Consider the following 19,613-nt stretch of genomic DNA (forward strand, 5'->3'; position numbering starts at 1 on the left):
GACCGTTTCTTCATGGTGTATCTTCATTTCTTTTGTTGTTTCATCCTCCGAAATTATCATATCTAAGTATTTGAATTGTCTACACTGTCTAACCCTCGTTATTTGCAATTTGGGGTCTTCCTGAAACCCCATTTTCCATATTCATCGCCAGCTATGATAACTTGATCGTTTGCGTGGAGTTCTTTCTCGGAGACGGCTTATTTTTCGAAATAAACAGTGTGACCAGTACATTTCCATGTAAGTTAGGCCCAGTTTTCGAAGTAATACACTTAGAGATATAGAAGCGCCAGGTCTTCATTCATTAATCGATTTAATAGAGGTGGTACTCCAGATATCTAAAGGCAGAGTTATCGTAGAGGCTAGAGTAGTAAAGCAGAGATAAAATTGATGGTAGAACGCTCCCTGTGATACTCAAGATTTGATAGGTACCAGTTAAGACTTCAGCATAAAAAAAGGAGTATGGTAAGTTCATTTTTACAGAGTACTTCCTGCCAAATCTTGTAGAAGACCTAGATAACATGAATAAAGATATAGAAGAATATTTTTTATGTTCGAGATGGATAAAGCAATCATCGGCCAAGGACCTGGACCTTATTTACATGTGCAGTCCAATTTACAAAAGACTCTCGTAATTGTGTGGACAGAAGAAGATCCTCATGCTATTCGAGAATGTGGTCCCCATTTAAAGTGTTAGGTTAACATGTGGATTGGTGTCATAAATGACCAAATTAATAGATTCTCACTTTTTCGATGATTTCTAAGAGGACAGGTCTATTTGGACTTTCTACAAAATGTTTTGTCGAATTTGCTTCCCAATGCAAGCGTTGTTATCAGAGAGATATATTCGTTAAATACAAAAATCTGAAATCGTTAGAAAGGAATGAAATCAAAAGTAATTTCATTCAAAAGTTCCCATCCCTTTTTCAGATCTTAAATTTTGCATTTAGTGTATCGAATATTCGAAAGTGATAGAATTAGAATCGACCTTCTGTCCATCGTCAATGAGCTACAAATTATTTCATTTATACTTTATCAATCATGTTCATGTTAGAATTATGCAGATTTGAGGTTAATTTATGCAGACAAAAGCCTGTTCCGCGTGCTGTAGAAAGTGAAGTCGTGGGCGTTATATTGTGCAGCCTTGTTTGTAGGCTAATGATTTTTTTAGCATAAAATATAAAATAAAATACGGTTCATAATACAACTACTATTTCCACTTTGTTAAAAAATTTATTTGATACTATTAAATTGGAAAACCGTCAATTTAAGTTCAAATTTGATTTCAATAAATATTTATAAGAATCATGTTACATAGGTTTTCTTTCTTCTTTAATGAATACACCACTTCTGCTTTTGACATCTTTCATTATATTTATTCTTCGATATTCAGCTCCAGTTCTATCGTAAGCTGATTTAATTCGACTTCCATAAATCATTGAGGACAAAACAGGAACAGGTTTATCTTTCTCCTGGAATATATAAAAAAGTGAGTCACAAATTAAAAAAAATATACAGGAATCCAATTGAAAATAATTTCATAAAGCTCCCAGTAAAGCAAATGCACCTGTCAGTGTTTCAACAGTCCAAAGATGAAATCGCTACCATCAAGCGTCGTTTTATGAATTCGATTTTCTTGATAAGAGCTCTCCATTTCCCTCTGCTTTTCACCTTCTTCTGTAGCCTCCTTCAAGGCTTAATTTATTTGTTGCAGTTTTTTTAAAGTTTTTATTTTTGGTACTACAGATCTGCCTCTTTTTCTTTTGCCTGATGTATTATAATCTAATGCTTGTCTGGTCATGTTTATTGTTAGTTTCACATATTCATTTATGTTCCAAAGGTGTTGTAGTAGATCTTTTTATTATATTTCCAAGTTTTGGCTCAATATATTTGAAGGATTTTACATTGAGGTGAAACAATCTTAGCTTTGTTGTTTTAGAAAGTTGACTAAAACTCTTTTTCTGTAAGGCCTTCTTGTCTTGCAAATGGACACGAAAAAGAAGGTGGGATATGCAAGTAATCACAGTTTATTATATTACCAGTAAATCAGTGAAACGTTGAAACTCAAAAAGATGCGAATGGGGAAAAGAATATTGAAATAAAAGCTACCAAGGAGAAGACAATCAACTCTAAGATGGAAAACATACATTGGACTTGTGATGTGATGGGAGAAGTGGAGTGAAAAGGAACTGTGAAAGACAAAACAAGACATAAGAAGAAAATTGAACTTTCTCTTACTACGCTTCACAAGCAGGTAGAAATGACAGATATGAATTTTGGTCGGATTATAACGAATCACCAAACGACTTTCAAAGTCAAAGTTTATCCTGAAATATGAAAAAAGTGAGTCAAACATTGAAAAAATATATACAGGGATCCAATTGAAAATAACTTCATAAAGCTCCCATTAAAGCACCTGTTAGTGTTTCAGCAGCTAGAGTACAAAGATGAAATCGATCCCATCAAGCTTCGTTTTATGAGTTCAATTTTTTTGATAAAGTTTTCTATTTCTCTCTGTTTTTTACCTTCTTCTGTAACTTCCTATATATTAATCGGGTTAAAACGTTTTTCGCCGTCTTCCGATTCCCAGTTTCTATCTTTCTCGATCTTCCCAAAGATCTTCTTCCAATCTTCTTTCTCGTATATCCTTCTCTATATCCTCCCTCCAACTTAATATTGGTCTTCCTCTCTTTGTTCTTCCTCGTGGTGTCCAATTTAAAATTTGTTTGGGTATGCGGTCGAGATTCCTGCCACGCGTCTCTAATAATCCATTTCTTTGGCTTCAAGCATTTTTACTGTTTTTTCTTTTAGCGGCCAGACTTCGCTACTATATGTTGTTATATTTTTTATTATGCTATTGTATATTTAATGTTTGTTTTCCTTGGATATTTGTTTGTCCCACAATACACTTTTGATCTGTCTTATTGCTTGTCTTCCTTGGTTATTTCTTTGTGCGATTGCTTCATCTAATCTTCCATCATTAGTGATGATCATGCCTAGGTATTTGTATTTTGTACAACGACTTATTTTTTGTTGTATTTCTTCAAGTATTAAATTTTGTTGTCTCCTCCAATACAGCTTCCTTCCATGCTTGATTCATTTTTATCTTGGTTCCCACAGATTTATCTCTTTTTCTTTTGTCTGATGTATTATAATTTAATGGTCTGGTCATGTTTATTGTTAGTTGCACATATTCATTTATGTTCCAAAGGTGTTCTGGTAGATCGTTTTCTGTCAGGCCTTCTTCTTGCAAACGGGCACCAAAATAAAGGTGGAATGTGCAAATAATCACAGTCTTTTATGTTACCAGGTAATCAGCGAAACGTTGAAACTCAAAAAGACGCTGTTAAGAAGAAGAATATTGAAATAAAAGCTACCAAGGAGAGGATGACTCTAAAGACAAAAGGCAAAAGAAGTCATAAGAAGCAAATTGAACTTTCTTTTACTACGCTTCACAAGCTGGCAGAAATATAGTCAATGTTTCAACAGGTATTGTGATTAATAATTTAATATGACCAGTAATTGGTCTAAATAAGTACAAATTATTGCAGTTCTTACAGAACGATTCACCAGAGGATTTGAAAGAGGTGAATTTAGGTAACATATTTTGAACAGCAACTTATTTCAATAGTGAAAAAATATCTTTTGGATCTGTACCCTGGAATAGGCACCGATGCCAGCCTAAAGTCCATATCTTAACATTTTGCTTCTGTTGAAATTAATACAATAAATGAGACATCGAAGGATTGAAACTGCATTCTTTCAGACAATCTTACAGCATTTGAAAGAAAATGATGTCACAAATCAAAATAAAAATGGTTGCAGCTCTCAGTCGGCCCCAGCATTAGGGTTTCCAAGTGTAAACTGGTATATTATTGTTAATTAACTGGATTCACCTGTTTTATATACATTGAACATGAAAATCCATGGTTGCCAGCTGCACAATGGCCGTAAACAGAGGTTGCCATGATTTTTGGGAACGACTCTCGCTCCAGGTAAGTCACAAACCACCTACTTTATAGACGTTTCACACAGATAATTTGAAGTTGAATTAATTTTCTAATTGTTTAGAAAGTTTAGAAGTTCAAAGCCTTAAATAGATCTGCTAGCATAATAATTTATCAAGTTGGCGATTTTGACAAAAAACTGGATAGATTAATGAAAAAAATGTTAATTCTTCAAAATAACTTTCGATAAATGTTGTACTCTTCTATTGTAGGTACATTTCAACAGATTTTTCCTTGTCATTATCTAGTGCGAGTCTATACATTTTATTTTATGTATTAAAATCTCACAGTTACCTCATAATAAATATTTTCTCTTATATCCGGCAAATATCTTTCATTTTCTTTAGTCTTTCTCGGATCCCAGAGAGGAAACATTCTGGAAGAAGCAAAAAACCGGTCGTATTGTTGAAAATGTTCATCTTTTTTATTGTTATTAAAATAAGTAATGGTTTTCTCTAAACCTACAGGCGCAGCTTTCTGTAATAAGAAAATTTTTATTTACAAGTCATAACAATGTAAAGACCCATGTACACAACGCTTCGAGAGAGAAAATTAGGCTTGTTAAATAAAATTCAGTCCTAGAGAACCTTTATACACGTTCAATAATTTAGTAGCGACGTAAACCTTTTATCTGTTTCTTCGGGAAATCCGAAGCGCGCGTTTGTATAACGTGTGTCATAGGCACGTCAAAAACACTTTCAGAATATAGTTAAAACGATTTTCCATCAAAAATGCAAGACTCAATCGAATTTTCGAAAGGAATACCATTCAATGGTGGTTTAAAAACTACTATAATAATTGGTGCTGGAGTATTTGAAGCTGTTATCAAATAACCATCATCGTCAAGGTTTTGTCTTACAGACAAAAATAATTTTTATGTTAATGAATTAATTAAGCAGCTATTGAAGCTTGAGCTATCTCATGTCATCAACTTACAAGAGTCAATAGAACGTTTTTTTTTATTATCCTGAAGCTTTTATGTGCAAGAATGAGCTCTGGAAAATGATATAGAGTCACTAAATCGAATTGAAAGTTCCCTCTAGATTTGATAATTCTAAATCTCATCAAAATCAATTCATCCCATCTTTCACTAGACTTCTCATAGAATACTGCCACCTCAGGAAGTATCTCATGAGTTTATATTTAGGAGAAACTTACTGAGCAGAAAGAAAAACTAGTTATCTAACTCTAAGATACGTGATCATTACAAATATACACTTAGGATAAGGAATATGGATCTAAATCTTATTTTTTCTTCCATTTGCCTTATCCATTGGCTATTAACAAGGCTATTCTTATCTTGTTTACTATATATACCCACTTCTCCTTCTTACTATTTTGCTTTGGACAATCAACTGCAAAAGACGATACTTGTCATGTCTTAGTATGTGTCCAAAATACTCCAGTTTCCATCCGATCTATGTCTTGACCGTTTATCATTAAACGCACTGGAGAATGTTGATTTTTTGTATTTCTTCATTGTTATTTGCTATAATTACTGTATCGTCGACATTTCTAATATTGTTGATTGCTTCTTCCTTGATTTTAATAACATCAGATAGTTCTTGATAGCAATTTTTATCTACTGAGCGAATTACCTTCGTTTATTTTTGCAGTTTGACTTCAGTACTTATGAGCGATAATACGGATATATTTTTCGTTAATATTTCCAAGAATCTCGTTCATTTTTTCGTGTTTCACGTTATCGAAAGCCTTGGAGAAATCGATAAAGCACACGTAGGTATACGTCTTAATTCATATATATCTAAATATTATCATACGCTTATACCAGTTCAATATCGTCAAGTTTTTCGATCTGATTCCGAGTAAATTAGAATTAGATCTTGCGATGCACAACTCTGTAAAGTACGATCTTTCTCAATTGGTAATGCAAGGCAAAATAAGCAGAAGAATAGGTTAGGTTAGGTGGGGCATCGATGGTTCAGGAAATCAAAACTCAGATATTCCCTACTAGAAAGTGAAAATATCTAAAAATCGTACTAAAAATCTTGACAAATGAACCGATATGGATTCTAAAAGTTTGATATATGACGAAAAAAGAAACAATAATTGATTGCAATTATTGGATACATAAAATATGTATCGTAAAAAAACTTACTGGTGAAGAATCTTCTAATTTTTGCCAGAAATGTTCTTTTATTTTTTGACTAGCGATAGGCGTGAACCATTCTGCACCAGGCATTTTCACCAAAATAACTTTTTTTCAAAATATTGTGTCACTTTAAAGTCAATTTGTCGCTGTCAATAGAAAACTTCACGCCATAATTTAACAACACACGTTTGTGTGTTGTTAACAGATACATTGAGATAATTTTGATCTGAGTGTGAAAAGAGAAATATATATTTGAAACTCAAAAAACTTGGACAACATGAGAATCACGCCGCTCTTTAGGAATTGGTCTCAGTTTCAAGACATGTATCGAAGACTTTGGTTATAGTGATTCTTTCTGTTATACTAGATTCGTTGTGGAAGAAATTTTAATATTTCTAATTAGACTTTGGATCTAGATAGAGCCTTGGAATCATTTCGAAGATTGTTACTTGAGGTTCCAAGCGCAATGAAACATAAACTTACCCTGTACAAATGAAATTCTTTTTCAGCCCACTGAGATTTCGATATAATGCCTCCAATGACGGTTTTGTGCCATCAAAAATGATACTTATAATGACAGCCAAACGTGTTAAGAATAATGTTTCACACCTTGTGATTATTTGATTATTAAAATTTATTACAAATTCGCCTATTTTATTATCAAAATAAATAACTACTGAATATTTGAAGGAATAAAAACAATCTAAAAGAGGAAGTTAATATCAAGGTGGAACATCTACAGGGGATGATAAAAAGTATATATGAAATGCTTTATAATATGCTTTATAATATTTATAAATTAACCATTTAGTTTTAATGAATTTCGTTTCACCATTTTTCACTGACGTGTAGACTGTGTAGAATTTAATTTTCAGAAAGCTGTCCTAGTCTTTAGTTCGAATTCAGTCGGAGTTTCTAAATTGAATATGCTTCGTAAGTTATCTGTAAAGGTTATCAAAAATACCGACTGTAACCTTTTCCGTGTTGTGCTAAGGAAATTTTTGGAAAATGTAAATACAACGTGCAATGCAATGCAAGACGCAATATTTCTTGATCAAAAGCACGCGCAATTGAAGTTCATCTGATTGTTTCATGCAAGATCTTGCACTTGCGACATTAAGCCCGGTTGATATGACACAATGCGATGCAAGATGTAATATTTCTTGATCAAAAGCACGCGCAATTGAAGTTCATCTGATTGTTTCATGCAAGATCTTGCACTTGCGACATTAAGCCCGGTTGATATGACACAATGCGATGCAAGATGTAATATTTCTTGATCAAAAGCACGCGCAATTGAAGTTCATCTGATTGTTTCATGCAAGATCTTGCACTTGCGACATTAAGCCCGGTTGATATGACGCAATGCGATGCAAGATGTAATATTTCTTGATCAAAAGCACGCGCAATTGAAGTTCATCTGATTGTTTCATGCAAGATCTTGCACTTGCGACATTAAGCCCGCTTGACATGACGCAATGCGATGCAAGATAAAATATTTCTTGAACAAAAGCTCACGCAAATGAAGTTTAGCTGATTGTTTCATGAAAGATCTTGCACTTGCGACATTAATCCCGCTTAACATGACGCAATGCGATGCAAGATAAAATATTTCTTGAACAAAAGCTCACGCAAATGAAGTTTAGCTGATTGTTTCATGCAAGATCTTGCACTTGCGACATTAAGCCCGGTTGATATGACGCAATGCGATGCAAGATGTAATATTTCTTGATCAAGAGCATGCGCAATTGAAGTTCATCTGATTGTTTCATGCAAGATCTTGCACTTGCGACATTAAGCCCGGTTGATATGACACAATGCGATGCAAGATGTAATATTTCTTGATCAAAAGCACGCGCAATTGAAGTTCATCTGATTGTTTCATGCAAGATCTTGCACTTGCGACATTAAGCCCGCTTGACATGACGCAATGCGATGCAAGATAAAATATTTCTTGAACAAAAGCTCACGCAAATGAAGTTTAGCTGATTGTTTCATGAAAGATCTTGCACTTGCGACATTAATCCCGCTTAACATGACGCAATGCGATGCAAGATAAAATATTTCTTGAACAAAAGCTCACGCAAATGAAGTTTAGCTGATTGTTTCATGCAAGATCTTGCACTTGCGACATTAAGCCCGGTTGATATGACGCAATGCGATGCAAGATGTAATATTTCTTGATCAAAAGCACGCGCAATTGAAGTTCATCTGATTGTTTCATGCAAGATCTTGCACTTGCGACATTAAGCCCGGTTGATATGACGCAATGCGATGCAAGATGTAATATTTCTTGATCAAAAGCACGCGCAATTGAAGTTCATCTGATTGTTTCATGCAAGATCTTGCACTTGCGACATTAAGCCCGGTTGACATGACGCAATGCGATGCAAGATAAAATATTTCTTGAACAAAAGCTCACGCAAATGAAGTTTAGCTGATTGTTTCATGAAAGATCTTGCACTTGCGACATTAATCCCGCTTGACATGATGCAATGCAATGCAAGACGCAATATTTCTTGAACAAAAGCATGCGCAAATGAAATGCAGCTGATTGTTTCATGCAAGAGCTTGCATATAATTTTGTAATGTGTTTTTAATCTGCTGATATTATGTTTTATTTTCTTTATGAGCTTTTCAAATGTTTCTTCATTCATTTTTAACTTATTTTTCTAAATTTTCTCGTCTAATGTTCCAGCTAAATTCTCCATCAGACTTCCCAAAAGCAAGGCAAATATAATAATTGCCACTTTTTTCTTGTTTATTTTACTTAGCCTTGTTATTTTTATTTTTAAAATGACCACAACTTTTACTTTTGGAATTTTGATTAGTGGCAAACGACGTGCAATATTCGTCGTAATGTTTTGATCTTGCAAGGAATTGCATGCAATGTTGTCTCGCATCATATCAAGTGGCATTAATACATAACTAAACAAAACTGGCCCTTAAACATCAGCTTAACTTCATATGCCCATGCTTGTATTATAGTTATTATTAACACGTTCACATTAACATTTATTTGTAAGAAAATTTTTTACATAGCTTTAACAACAGAACTTATTATATATCTCATTTCTTCCATTCGCTCAGTAGTCGGTTGGTCGGACAGCGTTGCCAGTTTTCATGAGTTTTGAATTAATTCTGGCGTGAACATACTCCCCGCGTTGAAAGCATAAGGATGGCTTTCAAAGGTCAACTGGAAGGGGGCAGATTTTTTGAAAGCTTCTTTTGATGATTTCTCCAGAGGGAGTTCTTATAGAAGCGACCCTCGCGATACCGTCAGGGCCTCTATGGAGCTTGCTGATTCTACCTAATAACCACTGAGTGGGCATAGTGTTCTCGCCTTTCACTAAAACGAGAGAATCTTCTACTAGATGGCCTTGGTTGGACTTCCATTTGGTGCGTCTTTGGAGCTCCGCAATGTACTCAGATTTCCATCTGTTCCAGAAGTGCTGTGCTAATTGTTGTACGAGCTGAAATCTGGAAAGTCGATTCATTTTTATGTCGGTGACATCTTGATCAGGTGCTGCAATTATTGGTCTTCCAATCAAGAAGTGAGCTGGGGTAAGAGGTCCAAAATCGTTGGGATCAGAGCTCAGTGGGCATAAAGGACGCGAATTCAAAATCGCCTCGATTTGTGCGAGAACTGTGGCAAATTCTTCAAATGATAAATGAACTTGGGTCAAAACGCGCCTTAAATGATGCTTTACGCTTTTGACAGCTGCTTCCCACAAACCTCCGAAATGAGGAGAGTAGGGTGGTATAAACCTCCACTCTATATTCTGAGAGCTACATTTCTCGATTATAGTGTTGCTGCCATGTTTTAGAAAATCCTTTAGCTCTCGCTGTGCCCCGACGAAGCTTGTTCCATTGTCGGACAATATTTTTGATGGTTTGCCTCGTCTAGAGACAAAACGATATAGCGCTTGAATAAATGATTCTGAAGAAAGGCTAGAAATCAATTCCAAATGGACTGCTTTAGTTGATAAACAAATAAATACGCCAATATAACATTTACTTAAACGACAACCTCTACCTTTCTTATCGTTAATCATAAATGGCCCCGCGTAATCAACTCCCACTATTGAAAATGCACTAGAAGGATTAGTTCTATCGCGCGGTAAGTTGGCCATAATTGGCTGTATGGTTTTAGCATTGAATTTGAAGCATTTCACACAATTCTTAACAGTCTTTCGTGCAAGATTTCTACCGGATATAACCCAGTAATTTTCTCTTATAGTGCTTAAGAGCAGCTGAGGGCCGCCATGCAATAGGCGTTCATGTTCTTGTAAAAATAGTAGCTTTGAAAAATGATGCTTTGAATTGATCAAAATTGGATGCCTTTTGTCAAAGGAGTAATTTGAATGTTTTAGTCGCCCTCCTACGCGTAGCAAACCATCGGGTTCTAGAAAGGGACTAAGACTTAATAGATTACTATGGGAGCTCAAAGGCTTGTTATTTTTCAATGTTTCAATTTCGGTAGAATACGATTGAGATTGACAAATTCGAATGAGACATTTTAGAGAATCACTTAACTCCTGTACTGTAAGAGAACCGCCTCTTCTGCGATTTCTCTGAAGACAATGATCCTTAAATCGTAAAATGTATGCCATTGTTCGTTGCATTCTTGAGAAATTTGAGAAACGTTCAAAGGGAAAACTCAGAGTAGGGGGCGCAACATTGGTCAGAAGACTGGATTTAAGTTCAGGTAAATCATGAACCACCTCCAGCTTGTCATTGGGCCAAAAACTTGGGTCCTTAGCTAGCCAAGTAGGGCCGCGCCACCACAAATCAGAGTTTAAAATTTGACTAGGATATATTCCCCTTGAAGCAATATCTGCTGGATTATCGTGGGTGGGGATGTGCCTCCAATCGGCGTGTTTAGTGAGAGACTGAATTTCTGCCACTCTATGGGCCGTGAATGTTTTTAGCAGATTCGGGCTTGTGCGTACCCAAGCTAGAGTTATAGTTGAGTCCGACCAAAGTGTGAAAGATTTGAATTGAATTTTCAAAGCAGTTTTAGCTTTATCTGTTAGGCGGGCTAGAAGCAATGCTGCGCATAATTCCAACCGCGGGATTGGTATTGTTTTTATAGGTGCCACCTTTGCCTTGGCGCATAACAGGGATACATGAACCTTTTGATCGGAATCAATACTTCTCAAATAAACACAGGCTCCGTAAGCCTTTTCCGAAGCGTCAGCGAAACCATGCAGTTGTAATTCAACAGCATTCTTGCAAATAGCTTGTCTGTTTAACTCAAGATCGTTCAAAATAAGAAGCTCCTTCTCCAACCTTACCCAATTTTCAGATATAGCTTTTGGAATAGCGTCATCCCAAGCTAATTTATTTTCCCATAATTTTTGCATTATCATTTTTGCGATAATAGTACATGGGCTTAGTAAACCAAGGATGTCGAATATTTTTGATATAGTAGATAAAATTGTGCGTTTTGTGACCTTTGTACCTATAGGATTGGTATGAATTTTATATTGAAGCTTATCGTTATTGCAAACCCATATCAAGCCTAATGTTTTTGTTTTGCCATCATGCGCAAATTCTAGTATATCGGATTTTAAATCATTTGAACTTATATTTTTGAGCGCGTTGGTGTCGTTAGAGCACCATTTTCGGAGTGCGAAACATCCCGATTTAAGAGTGTCACTTATCGCTTTACATATGTATTGCGCATGCTCAAGTGTAGGTGCACCTGTTAACAGGTCATCTACATAAAAGTCGTGCTTAATGATTTCGGCTATTTCCGAGTTCATTTCTTGAATATCCTCAGCGAGTTTAGCTAAACAGCGTATTGCAAGATAACTGGCAGAGGCTTGCCCGTATGTAACGGTATTTAGCTGGTAGACTTCCAGGTTATCACTCGGATTTTCGCGCCATACAATTTTTTGCAAATGCCTTTGCTCGGGCGTTATTGAAATTTGCCGGTACATTTTAACTATGTCTGCCGAAACTACATAGTTATATTTCCTAAACCTTAAGACTATTGATAGTAAATCGTCTTGTAAAACGGGTCCAATGACTTGAATATTGTTGAAGGATAGACCGTTGCTAGAGGGCGCTGATGCATCGAAAACTACCCGTAGTTTTGTGGTCAAACTCTCTTCTCTCAAAACTCCGTGATGCGGCATGAAATATTCGAAGCTTGAATCATTGCCGTTACAAATTGTCATATGGCCTAGCTCTTTATACTCGTTCATAAATTGTATATATCTGCTGTGCAGCATTGGATCTCTCCTGAATTTTCGTTCTAATGCATAGAAACGTTTTTCGGCTTGAGCTTTCGACTCACCTAAACTAGAAGGTTGTTGCTTCAAAGGTATAGTGACTGTAAAACGTCCGTTCGCGTCTCTGGTAGTAGTTTTGATGAAATTGTCCTCGCAAAATTGTTCATCTGGAGAAAGTTGTCGCGTGCTAGATATTTCCTCGATTTCCCAAAATTTGGCTATTGAATTTAATAATTCCTGGTTTATACTTAAATTACAAGAAGCCTTTTCAACGTTGTTAGTACTTATTTGCCCAGATACAACCCAACCTAGCACTGTATCAATTAATAGCGGCATATTTTTTCCTAACGAAATTTTGTTATTGCTTAAGATTGTCCAAAATAGGTCCGCGCCAATGAGCATGTCTACTGGTCCGGGAATGTTGAATTGTGGATCAGCTAGCTTTAGATCACCTGGAATCGCCCAAGATTGCGTGTTGATTCGACAACACGGCATCACACTTGTAATCTCTTTTAGAATATAACAATTGCCATGCGCTTTAAAATTGGTATGTATAGATTTAAATGAAACCTTACACCTTTTACTGACCTTTGAAATATTGTTTGAAATTCCGAAAATTGAAAGATCTGTTTTATGTGTCGCAATATTCAAACGCTTTTGCAAATCCTCCGTTATAAAGGAAGTTTGAGAACCACAATCTAATAACGCTCTTGCTTTGTGAAAATTATTGAAATTGTCTGAAATGAGTAAACAGGCGGTAGATAATAGCACCTGCCCCGCCGCTGGTACCACTACGCCACTGCTTAGTGCTGCGGAACTTGAGCTCGCGTTGTCCGCTATCTCGAGTTTTTCATGCAAAATTGTATTGTGCCAAGCTTTACACACTTTGCAAGGCCCTAATTTACACTGTTTGACAGAGTGACCCGAACGCAAACAGTTATGGCAAAGATTTGATTTTTTGACAAAATCTTTTTTTTGTGTTATTGTTAATCCGAGAAACTCTGCACAACGATATATTGAATGCTCTTTCTTGCAATAGGAGCATGTATATGTACTTGAGGTCAATGACCTTACTCTACTTTGTTTATTGAATTTATTTTCCTCATTACTGAATTTTGAATCTGATTTATTTAAACTGAGACTGTTCTTTGATTCTAACATATTAAGAAAATTGGAACGTTTTTGTAAAAATTGTAGGAATTTATCTAACTTTGGCAATTCTTCCTGATCTCTATTTTCCCTTTCCCATTCAAGGTTTGAGCTAGTATCTAATTTATTAGTAATCCAAAAAATTAGTAGAGGATCCCAATTAGTTATATTTTGCCCCAATTGTTCAATAGATCCCAAATGTTTGTGAATATCGTCAGCTAAATTTTGTAGTTTTTCAGCTGTCGGTTTTTGTATATTTTCTAATGAAAAAATAGCTCTAATATGTTCATATATTAATTTTTTAGTATTGTCAAATCTTTTTGAAATTGTGGCCCATGCCACTTCATAATTGTCGGCCGTATATTTGATTTTGGAAATGGACGCCGCTGCTGTTCCTCCTAGTGCACTTCGCAAGTAATAAAATTTTTGAATATTATCTAATTTTTTACTATCATGAATAAGGCATTTATATGTGTCCCTGAATTCTAACCAATCTTCAAAGTTTCCACTGAATTTAGGAAGTGATATATCCGGAAGCTTTATACCCTCGTTTTTACAACAAGCTTTGTCTGAAATCACGCTAAGATTTGTATCATTATCGTGATTATTGTAGCTTTGTAAAATGTTTTTAGCAACAGCGATTGCATCATAATATGAATCTTCAAATCTCTCTCGTTCGATTAATTGCTCATCTAAATTTATATCATCCTGTAACTCTATTTCTAATTGATATGATTTGAATTCGTCAAGATAATTTTCGGCATCACGTAACCTATCTTTTAATTTTGTAACTTCTGTTTGGCTTAAATTAGATATAGTTGCAAATTCATTTACCGCTTTTGTGAAAATAGTTAACTGAGCTTTAATTACACCTCTTTTCTTTATTAGTTTGCCAAGTTCTGCCATTTTATATTGTCAAATTGTTCAAGCACAAACAGAGAAGCTTTGAAATCGCAAATGGAAAGAAAAATTCGGAAATAAATAATTTGGAACAAACTCACTCTGATTTCGGTCGAACTGCCTGATTCTTGCAATTGAACTAGTCGGCCAGTTGAGTTGATGTCTGGTCGCCGTGATATTGTATCGACTACTTGTTTGGTCGATCACTTTGCACTCGTTGATAGTTGCTTGCAGCACGTGGTAAATTGTTTTTGGGTTATAGTTGTTAATAATATATTGTTTATTGCGAATTTTCACTGGTTTTGTTTATAATCCGCTCGTAAGGACCATGTTTTGTATTATAGTTATTATTAACACGTTCACATTAACATTTATTTGTAAGAAAATTTTTTACATAGCTTTAACAACAGAACTTATTATATATCTCATTTCTTCCATTCGCTCAGTAGTCGGTTGGTCGGACAGCGTTGCCAGTTTTCATGAGTTTTGAATTAATTCTGGCGTGAACAATGCTTGAGATTAATAAAAGCTGCTTTTCAAGATGCAATACACCGTGCAATGCAATACAAGACGCAATATTTCTTGATCAAAAGCAAGCGCAGTTGAAGTTCATCTGATTGTTTCATGCAAGAGTTTGCATGTAATTTTATCCACTCCCAACTAATTGTTGATATTTTCTCATCGAATTCTCCAAATATAAATAAAGTTTGAGGTTAGGAAATTACTTACTTAATTATGGAATTTTGATTAGTGGCAACCATGATGCAATGGGAAACGACATGCAATATTTGTCTATGTAATATTTTGATTTGCAATTGCGTGAAATTTCTTGCATGTTGTCTTGCATCGTGTCAAATGGCATTAAGAAATATTGCGTCTTGCATTGCATCATGTCAAGCGGCCTAAAGAGAAGCAGTTCCTTTATCTAGTGATTTAAAAAATTGTTTCGTGTTGCCAAGTAAAACTAAAAATTAAATTGAGGACAATTTAATTATTTTGTGATATTTTGTGTATCAGCATGCGAACATTTGAAGTACCAAATCATCAATAATACATGCAATGATATAAGCAGAAAAAAACGAATTAAAGTACAGGTGAAAAATAAGCGGATAATCAATGTAAGGTGAGAGAAAAAGTAGAGGCATCATTTCTCACTCACCAGAGCTTGAGCTGCGGCTTGGTGCTGGAAACAATGAAGCATACATTTAGTAAACAGCACAGAATACAGTACAAGCTGACTTTTAAGTAAAGTAGAGAGTAGTAGTGCGTTTAGTTTAGTGTAAGTATATAAGATTTTTGAGCGATGTAGTCTTAGGAAAAATATAGATAAAAGAGATTTTAGTATTGCCGTTTGAAATTACCTGAAGGACGTTTATACAATAAGAATGTATTGCGAATATAGGAAAAATTGAACTGTAGTACTATCTGCAAATCATTCAATATCATTAGATTGAGGACTAACCTGTACAGACTCTTCTTCTTCTCCCCATATTAATGTCTATATTATGCTTATTGATTCTTTCTTTTCTTATACACTATTTTTTTCAAATAAACAGTAAAAACTTTTCGTTACACTAATCAAATTCGAGATAAAGAACTTTCAAAAAAATGTCTACACATGGGAATATGTAAGGGGTTAATAACTTTTTTTGTGCGTGGATTTATCGATTGAAATTTCAAGTGATTTACAGCATCTTTCAATTTTACACCAAAAAGATACTTTTGATAAAACTGGTTACTGCGTATCGCTTTGTATGGATTTAAAATCCACTTTGTAAATCAATCCTTTCAATTTCTTTGTATAAATAAGATTAGAACGTACCACAGCATACTAGTTTTTTATTTTGAATTTGGAAAAAGGTTTTCTCAAAACTATGTCGGTTAATTAACATTTCTGCAATTCTCTTATCATAACATTTGAGCACAGCTCAATAATACTCGTTCTTTCGCTCCGTCCATTTTTTAAACCAGCTATGTGCTCTTTAAGCCGTACATTAATAGATCTCTTAGTCTGCCCAATATACTATATATGTTAAGTGAATTAAATGATCTACCATGAAACGGAAACTGACCATTTTATGCTGGATACAATGAAAATAATCAGCCGGGATTTATCTGCACGTAGCAGTGTTTTTTCTAAATAGATAGGCAATTGCCCATCGCTGTTCCTTCGTCTTTGTAGAATTAGTTGTTGTACTGGAAATAGTTTTGTTCCATACATATTTTTGTTAATTGTATTCTTCTATTATATCACCTTCCAAATTATTAGATCTCAGTAAGTACTCCAAGATCAGAGGGATCGGTACACTGGAAAATAATGAGCTCACATAAAAAGAAATTAGAATTTCTTCATCTTTAATTTCTGTACTTTCAACTTTGTTGATAAATTCTAAATAATTCTTTACTGAAACACAATGATTCCTTCCATTGTATCCAACATAAGAGGGTCAGTATCCATTTCCTGGTAGATCATTTAATTCACTTAACATAAATAGTATATTGGGCAGACTAAGAAATCTATTAATGTACGGTTTAAAGAGCATACAGCTCATTTAAAAGATGGACGGACGGAAAAAACGAATATTGTCGATTAATAAGGTAAAATTGGTAAGAAATGTATACAATAATAAATTGTTGGATGCATTTTGAAGCATTAAAATTTCTAAATGTGAGGGACAAAGGGCCATTTCCATACAGCTGACTATATAGTTGAAGGTTCACCCGCTGGAATTAATTTTCACAAGAGGTTTATTGGTGGGAAAATTCAGTGTTGAAGCTTATAGGTTTTACTTTAGCTTTAATCTCTGAAGATGATTACTTGGTTAATGAAACTCATGTCAGACAGTGTAATTGGTGTAATGGTGGTATAAACAGTGTATGACTGAACTATAACTTAATTTCCACTGAATCGTTAGATTGAATAGTATATTTTCCAATTTCTATAACACTCTGATTATACGTGGAATTGCCCTCGTGTAGTGTATTCAAGTTAATCTATAAAATGCTTGTACGAAATCCAATATTACAATCTTTCAGTTTTGACCTTCATATTTCTAGTCAATATTCACGATAGTATCCAAAATAATAAAACAACAACGTCGTGACTTAGATTCGGCATTGAATTTTGAAATACAAAGAAACGTCTATATATAAATGTTAGTTTAATATTCTACCTTTAAATCAATATTTTTCTTTTATTGTATACAACTTAATAATAACTTGATTCAACAACATAATTCTATTTGGCAACCCTGATATTATAGGGTTTTTTGAGGGTTTATATAAATTAGTACAGTGAATAGGGAAGAAATATGCCTTCCACAACTTTGGGATTCAATTTATTTCATCCTCTAGATTAAACTATATATACGAGGTATAATCACGAAGTAAGTTTCGTTTGGTTACATGAAAAAAAGTGTACAGATACAAAAAATAGTTATGTGTGCGTTAGAGTGCGATGATGATGATTTTTAACCGTGACCGGTGATTGACAATATTTTTTTATACAACTTGTTTACTTTATAAGGTACATATATAATCATAATTTTGTAAAATTAGTAGTAATTTCGATTTCTATGTGGAGGTTGTCCCACGATACACATACAGTTAGTAGTAGTGATCTGGAACGTGTATATTTTACACAGGGTTGTTTTTTGTTTAGTTTATTCGAAAGAAATTATTTTTATCAACTTAACGAGTGTTACATTATGTGTTGGCACTTTGTGTAATTTTTTCTTTTAATAATTACACTCATTTCTATATGTATAAAAAAACGAACATTATAATTAAAAATTTGCGTTTCGATTACTTACAGTTTTTATCAAAATGTGATTTGACACTGACGAAAATCCGTACTTGGACGAAAAGTTATTAAAAGTCTAGAATGACAGATAAAAACACGAAAAATAAAGAAAACAACGAAAAAAAAAAGATTTAATACAAATAGAGAAAGAATATGATTGATAAGTCGGTTGAGATTTAATATTCCCAGTTGACTATAAGAAGTAATCTTTTACAAAAAAAAAGTTATTCTTATTGGCGTCAGGAAATTTCCTCGTGGAGAACTGAAGATGCAATGATTTTTCTTACTCTTATAAACGCATATTCGAAGAATCTTTTTCCCCAAAATGTATGGATTGGCATAATTATTTGTATTTATATTTCAAGCTTATTCAAGTTTAGTAGACATTCTGTATTATGTAAATATTAAATGTAATATGCCACACCTACGTATCACTGTAACAGAAATAGCTAATACTTAATACATATATGCTAATATCATGGAAATTATATGCAGGAACATTTCCAAATACAACCGACATTTATTTTCATTGAACAATTTTCATCTAGCATCCGTAGAAATTATACAAAATTGTATTCCATATTGAACCACTTGTAGATGAAGCAAATTGCTTGTTAAATTAAAAGAATTAGGTTGGATTATTGATATGACATGTAAATCCATATCATCATGCACACAAGACATACACTCGATCCCAGCTCATATAAAAGGGAATGAATCTCTTTATACCCTTTTCTCGTTCGGTAAATTCCCTTTAAACCGTTTTCATTATAGTTTTACGATTAATTTTTTACGTATAAAAAAATAATTGAGGTTTACTCTATTTTTGTTTAAACGTTTTTAGGAGATTGTAGAAATGGGTAGATTAGATTAGATTAGATGTGTTGGGTTGTAAAGTCGTGAATCTATTCCACTTTGACCCATTGATCTATGCAAAAAAAGACGTACTTCAAAGAGAGGATAGAAATCGAAATTAATAAAAGAAAAGATTAGAATGTGAAAACTATCATCATAGATATCTCAGTACTCACAGATGGCTTAGTAACAAAAAATGGAGGAACCGAGCATGCGAAAGTCGTACAGACTAAAAACAGGATGTGCTATTCCACAAACGTGAATCTACGCAATTGAGAAAGCTGCCGGAGTGTTGGGACAAAGTGGTAAACAGAATCTACACATATAGTCAGCTTAAAACAAAATCAGTGGCAAGACGCTTTCGCGAGGCAATCTTCTGAATTCTGACATTAGTCTAAGTGGACGAGAACTATAAAGATAGCTGGCAGAATGTTGGCCAGTGGCAAGACGCTTTCGCGAGGCAATCATCTGAATTCTGACATTAGTCTAAGTGGATTAGAACTCTAGAGATAGCTGCCAGAATGTTGGCCAGTGGCAAGACGCTTTCGCGA

At 34.4% G+C, this 19,613-nt stretch overlaps 2 protein-coding genes across 11 annotated transcripts in view; both read right to left on the bottom strand.

The window, feature by feature from the left end:
• Positions 1-19,613, bottom strand: part of LOC130901641 (sodium/potassium/calcium exchanger Nckx30C) — a 58,820-nt gene that overhangs the window by 36,189 nt on the left and 3,018 nt on the right. For 5 of the 10 annotated variants that reach the window (XM_057813160.1, XM_057813155.1, XM_057813153.1 and 2 more), the window contains exon 2: positions 15,565-15,588. The exons of the other annotated variants lie outside the window; for them this stretch is intronic. In XM_057813160.1, coding sequence (XP_057669143.1) covers positions 15,565-15,588 — 24 coding nt within the window. The remainder of the gene's footprint in view (positions 1-15,564; positions 15,589-19,613) is intronic. 10 annotated transcript variants of the gene reach the window in all.
• LOC130901643 (uncharacterized) lies at positions 1,276-6,280 on the bottom strand. Its single transcript, XM_057813163.1, has 3 exons — positions 6,124-6,280; positions 4,299-4,481; positions 1,276-1,469 (listed from the first exon to the last, which is right to left on the bottom strand). The coding sequence occupies exons 1-3, from the start codon at positions 6,205-6,207 to the stop codon at positions 1,308-1,310; spliced, it is 429 nt and encodes a 142-aa protein (XP_057669146.1). The 5' UTR covers positions 6,208-6,280; the 3' UTR covers positions 1,276-1,307.

This window comes from Diorhabda carinulata, chromosome X, assembly GCF_026250575.1.
Source record: "Diorhabda carinulata isolate Delta chromosome X, icDioCari1.1, whole genome shotgun sequence".
Lineage (NCBI taxonomy): Eukaryota > Metazoa > Arthropoda > Insecta > Coleoptera > Chrysomelidae > Diorhabda > Diorhabda carinulata.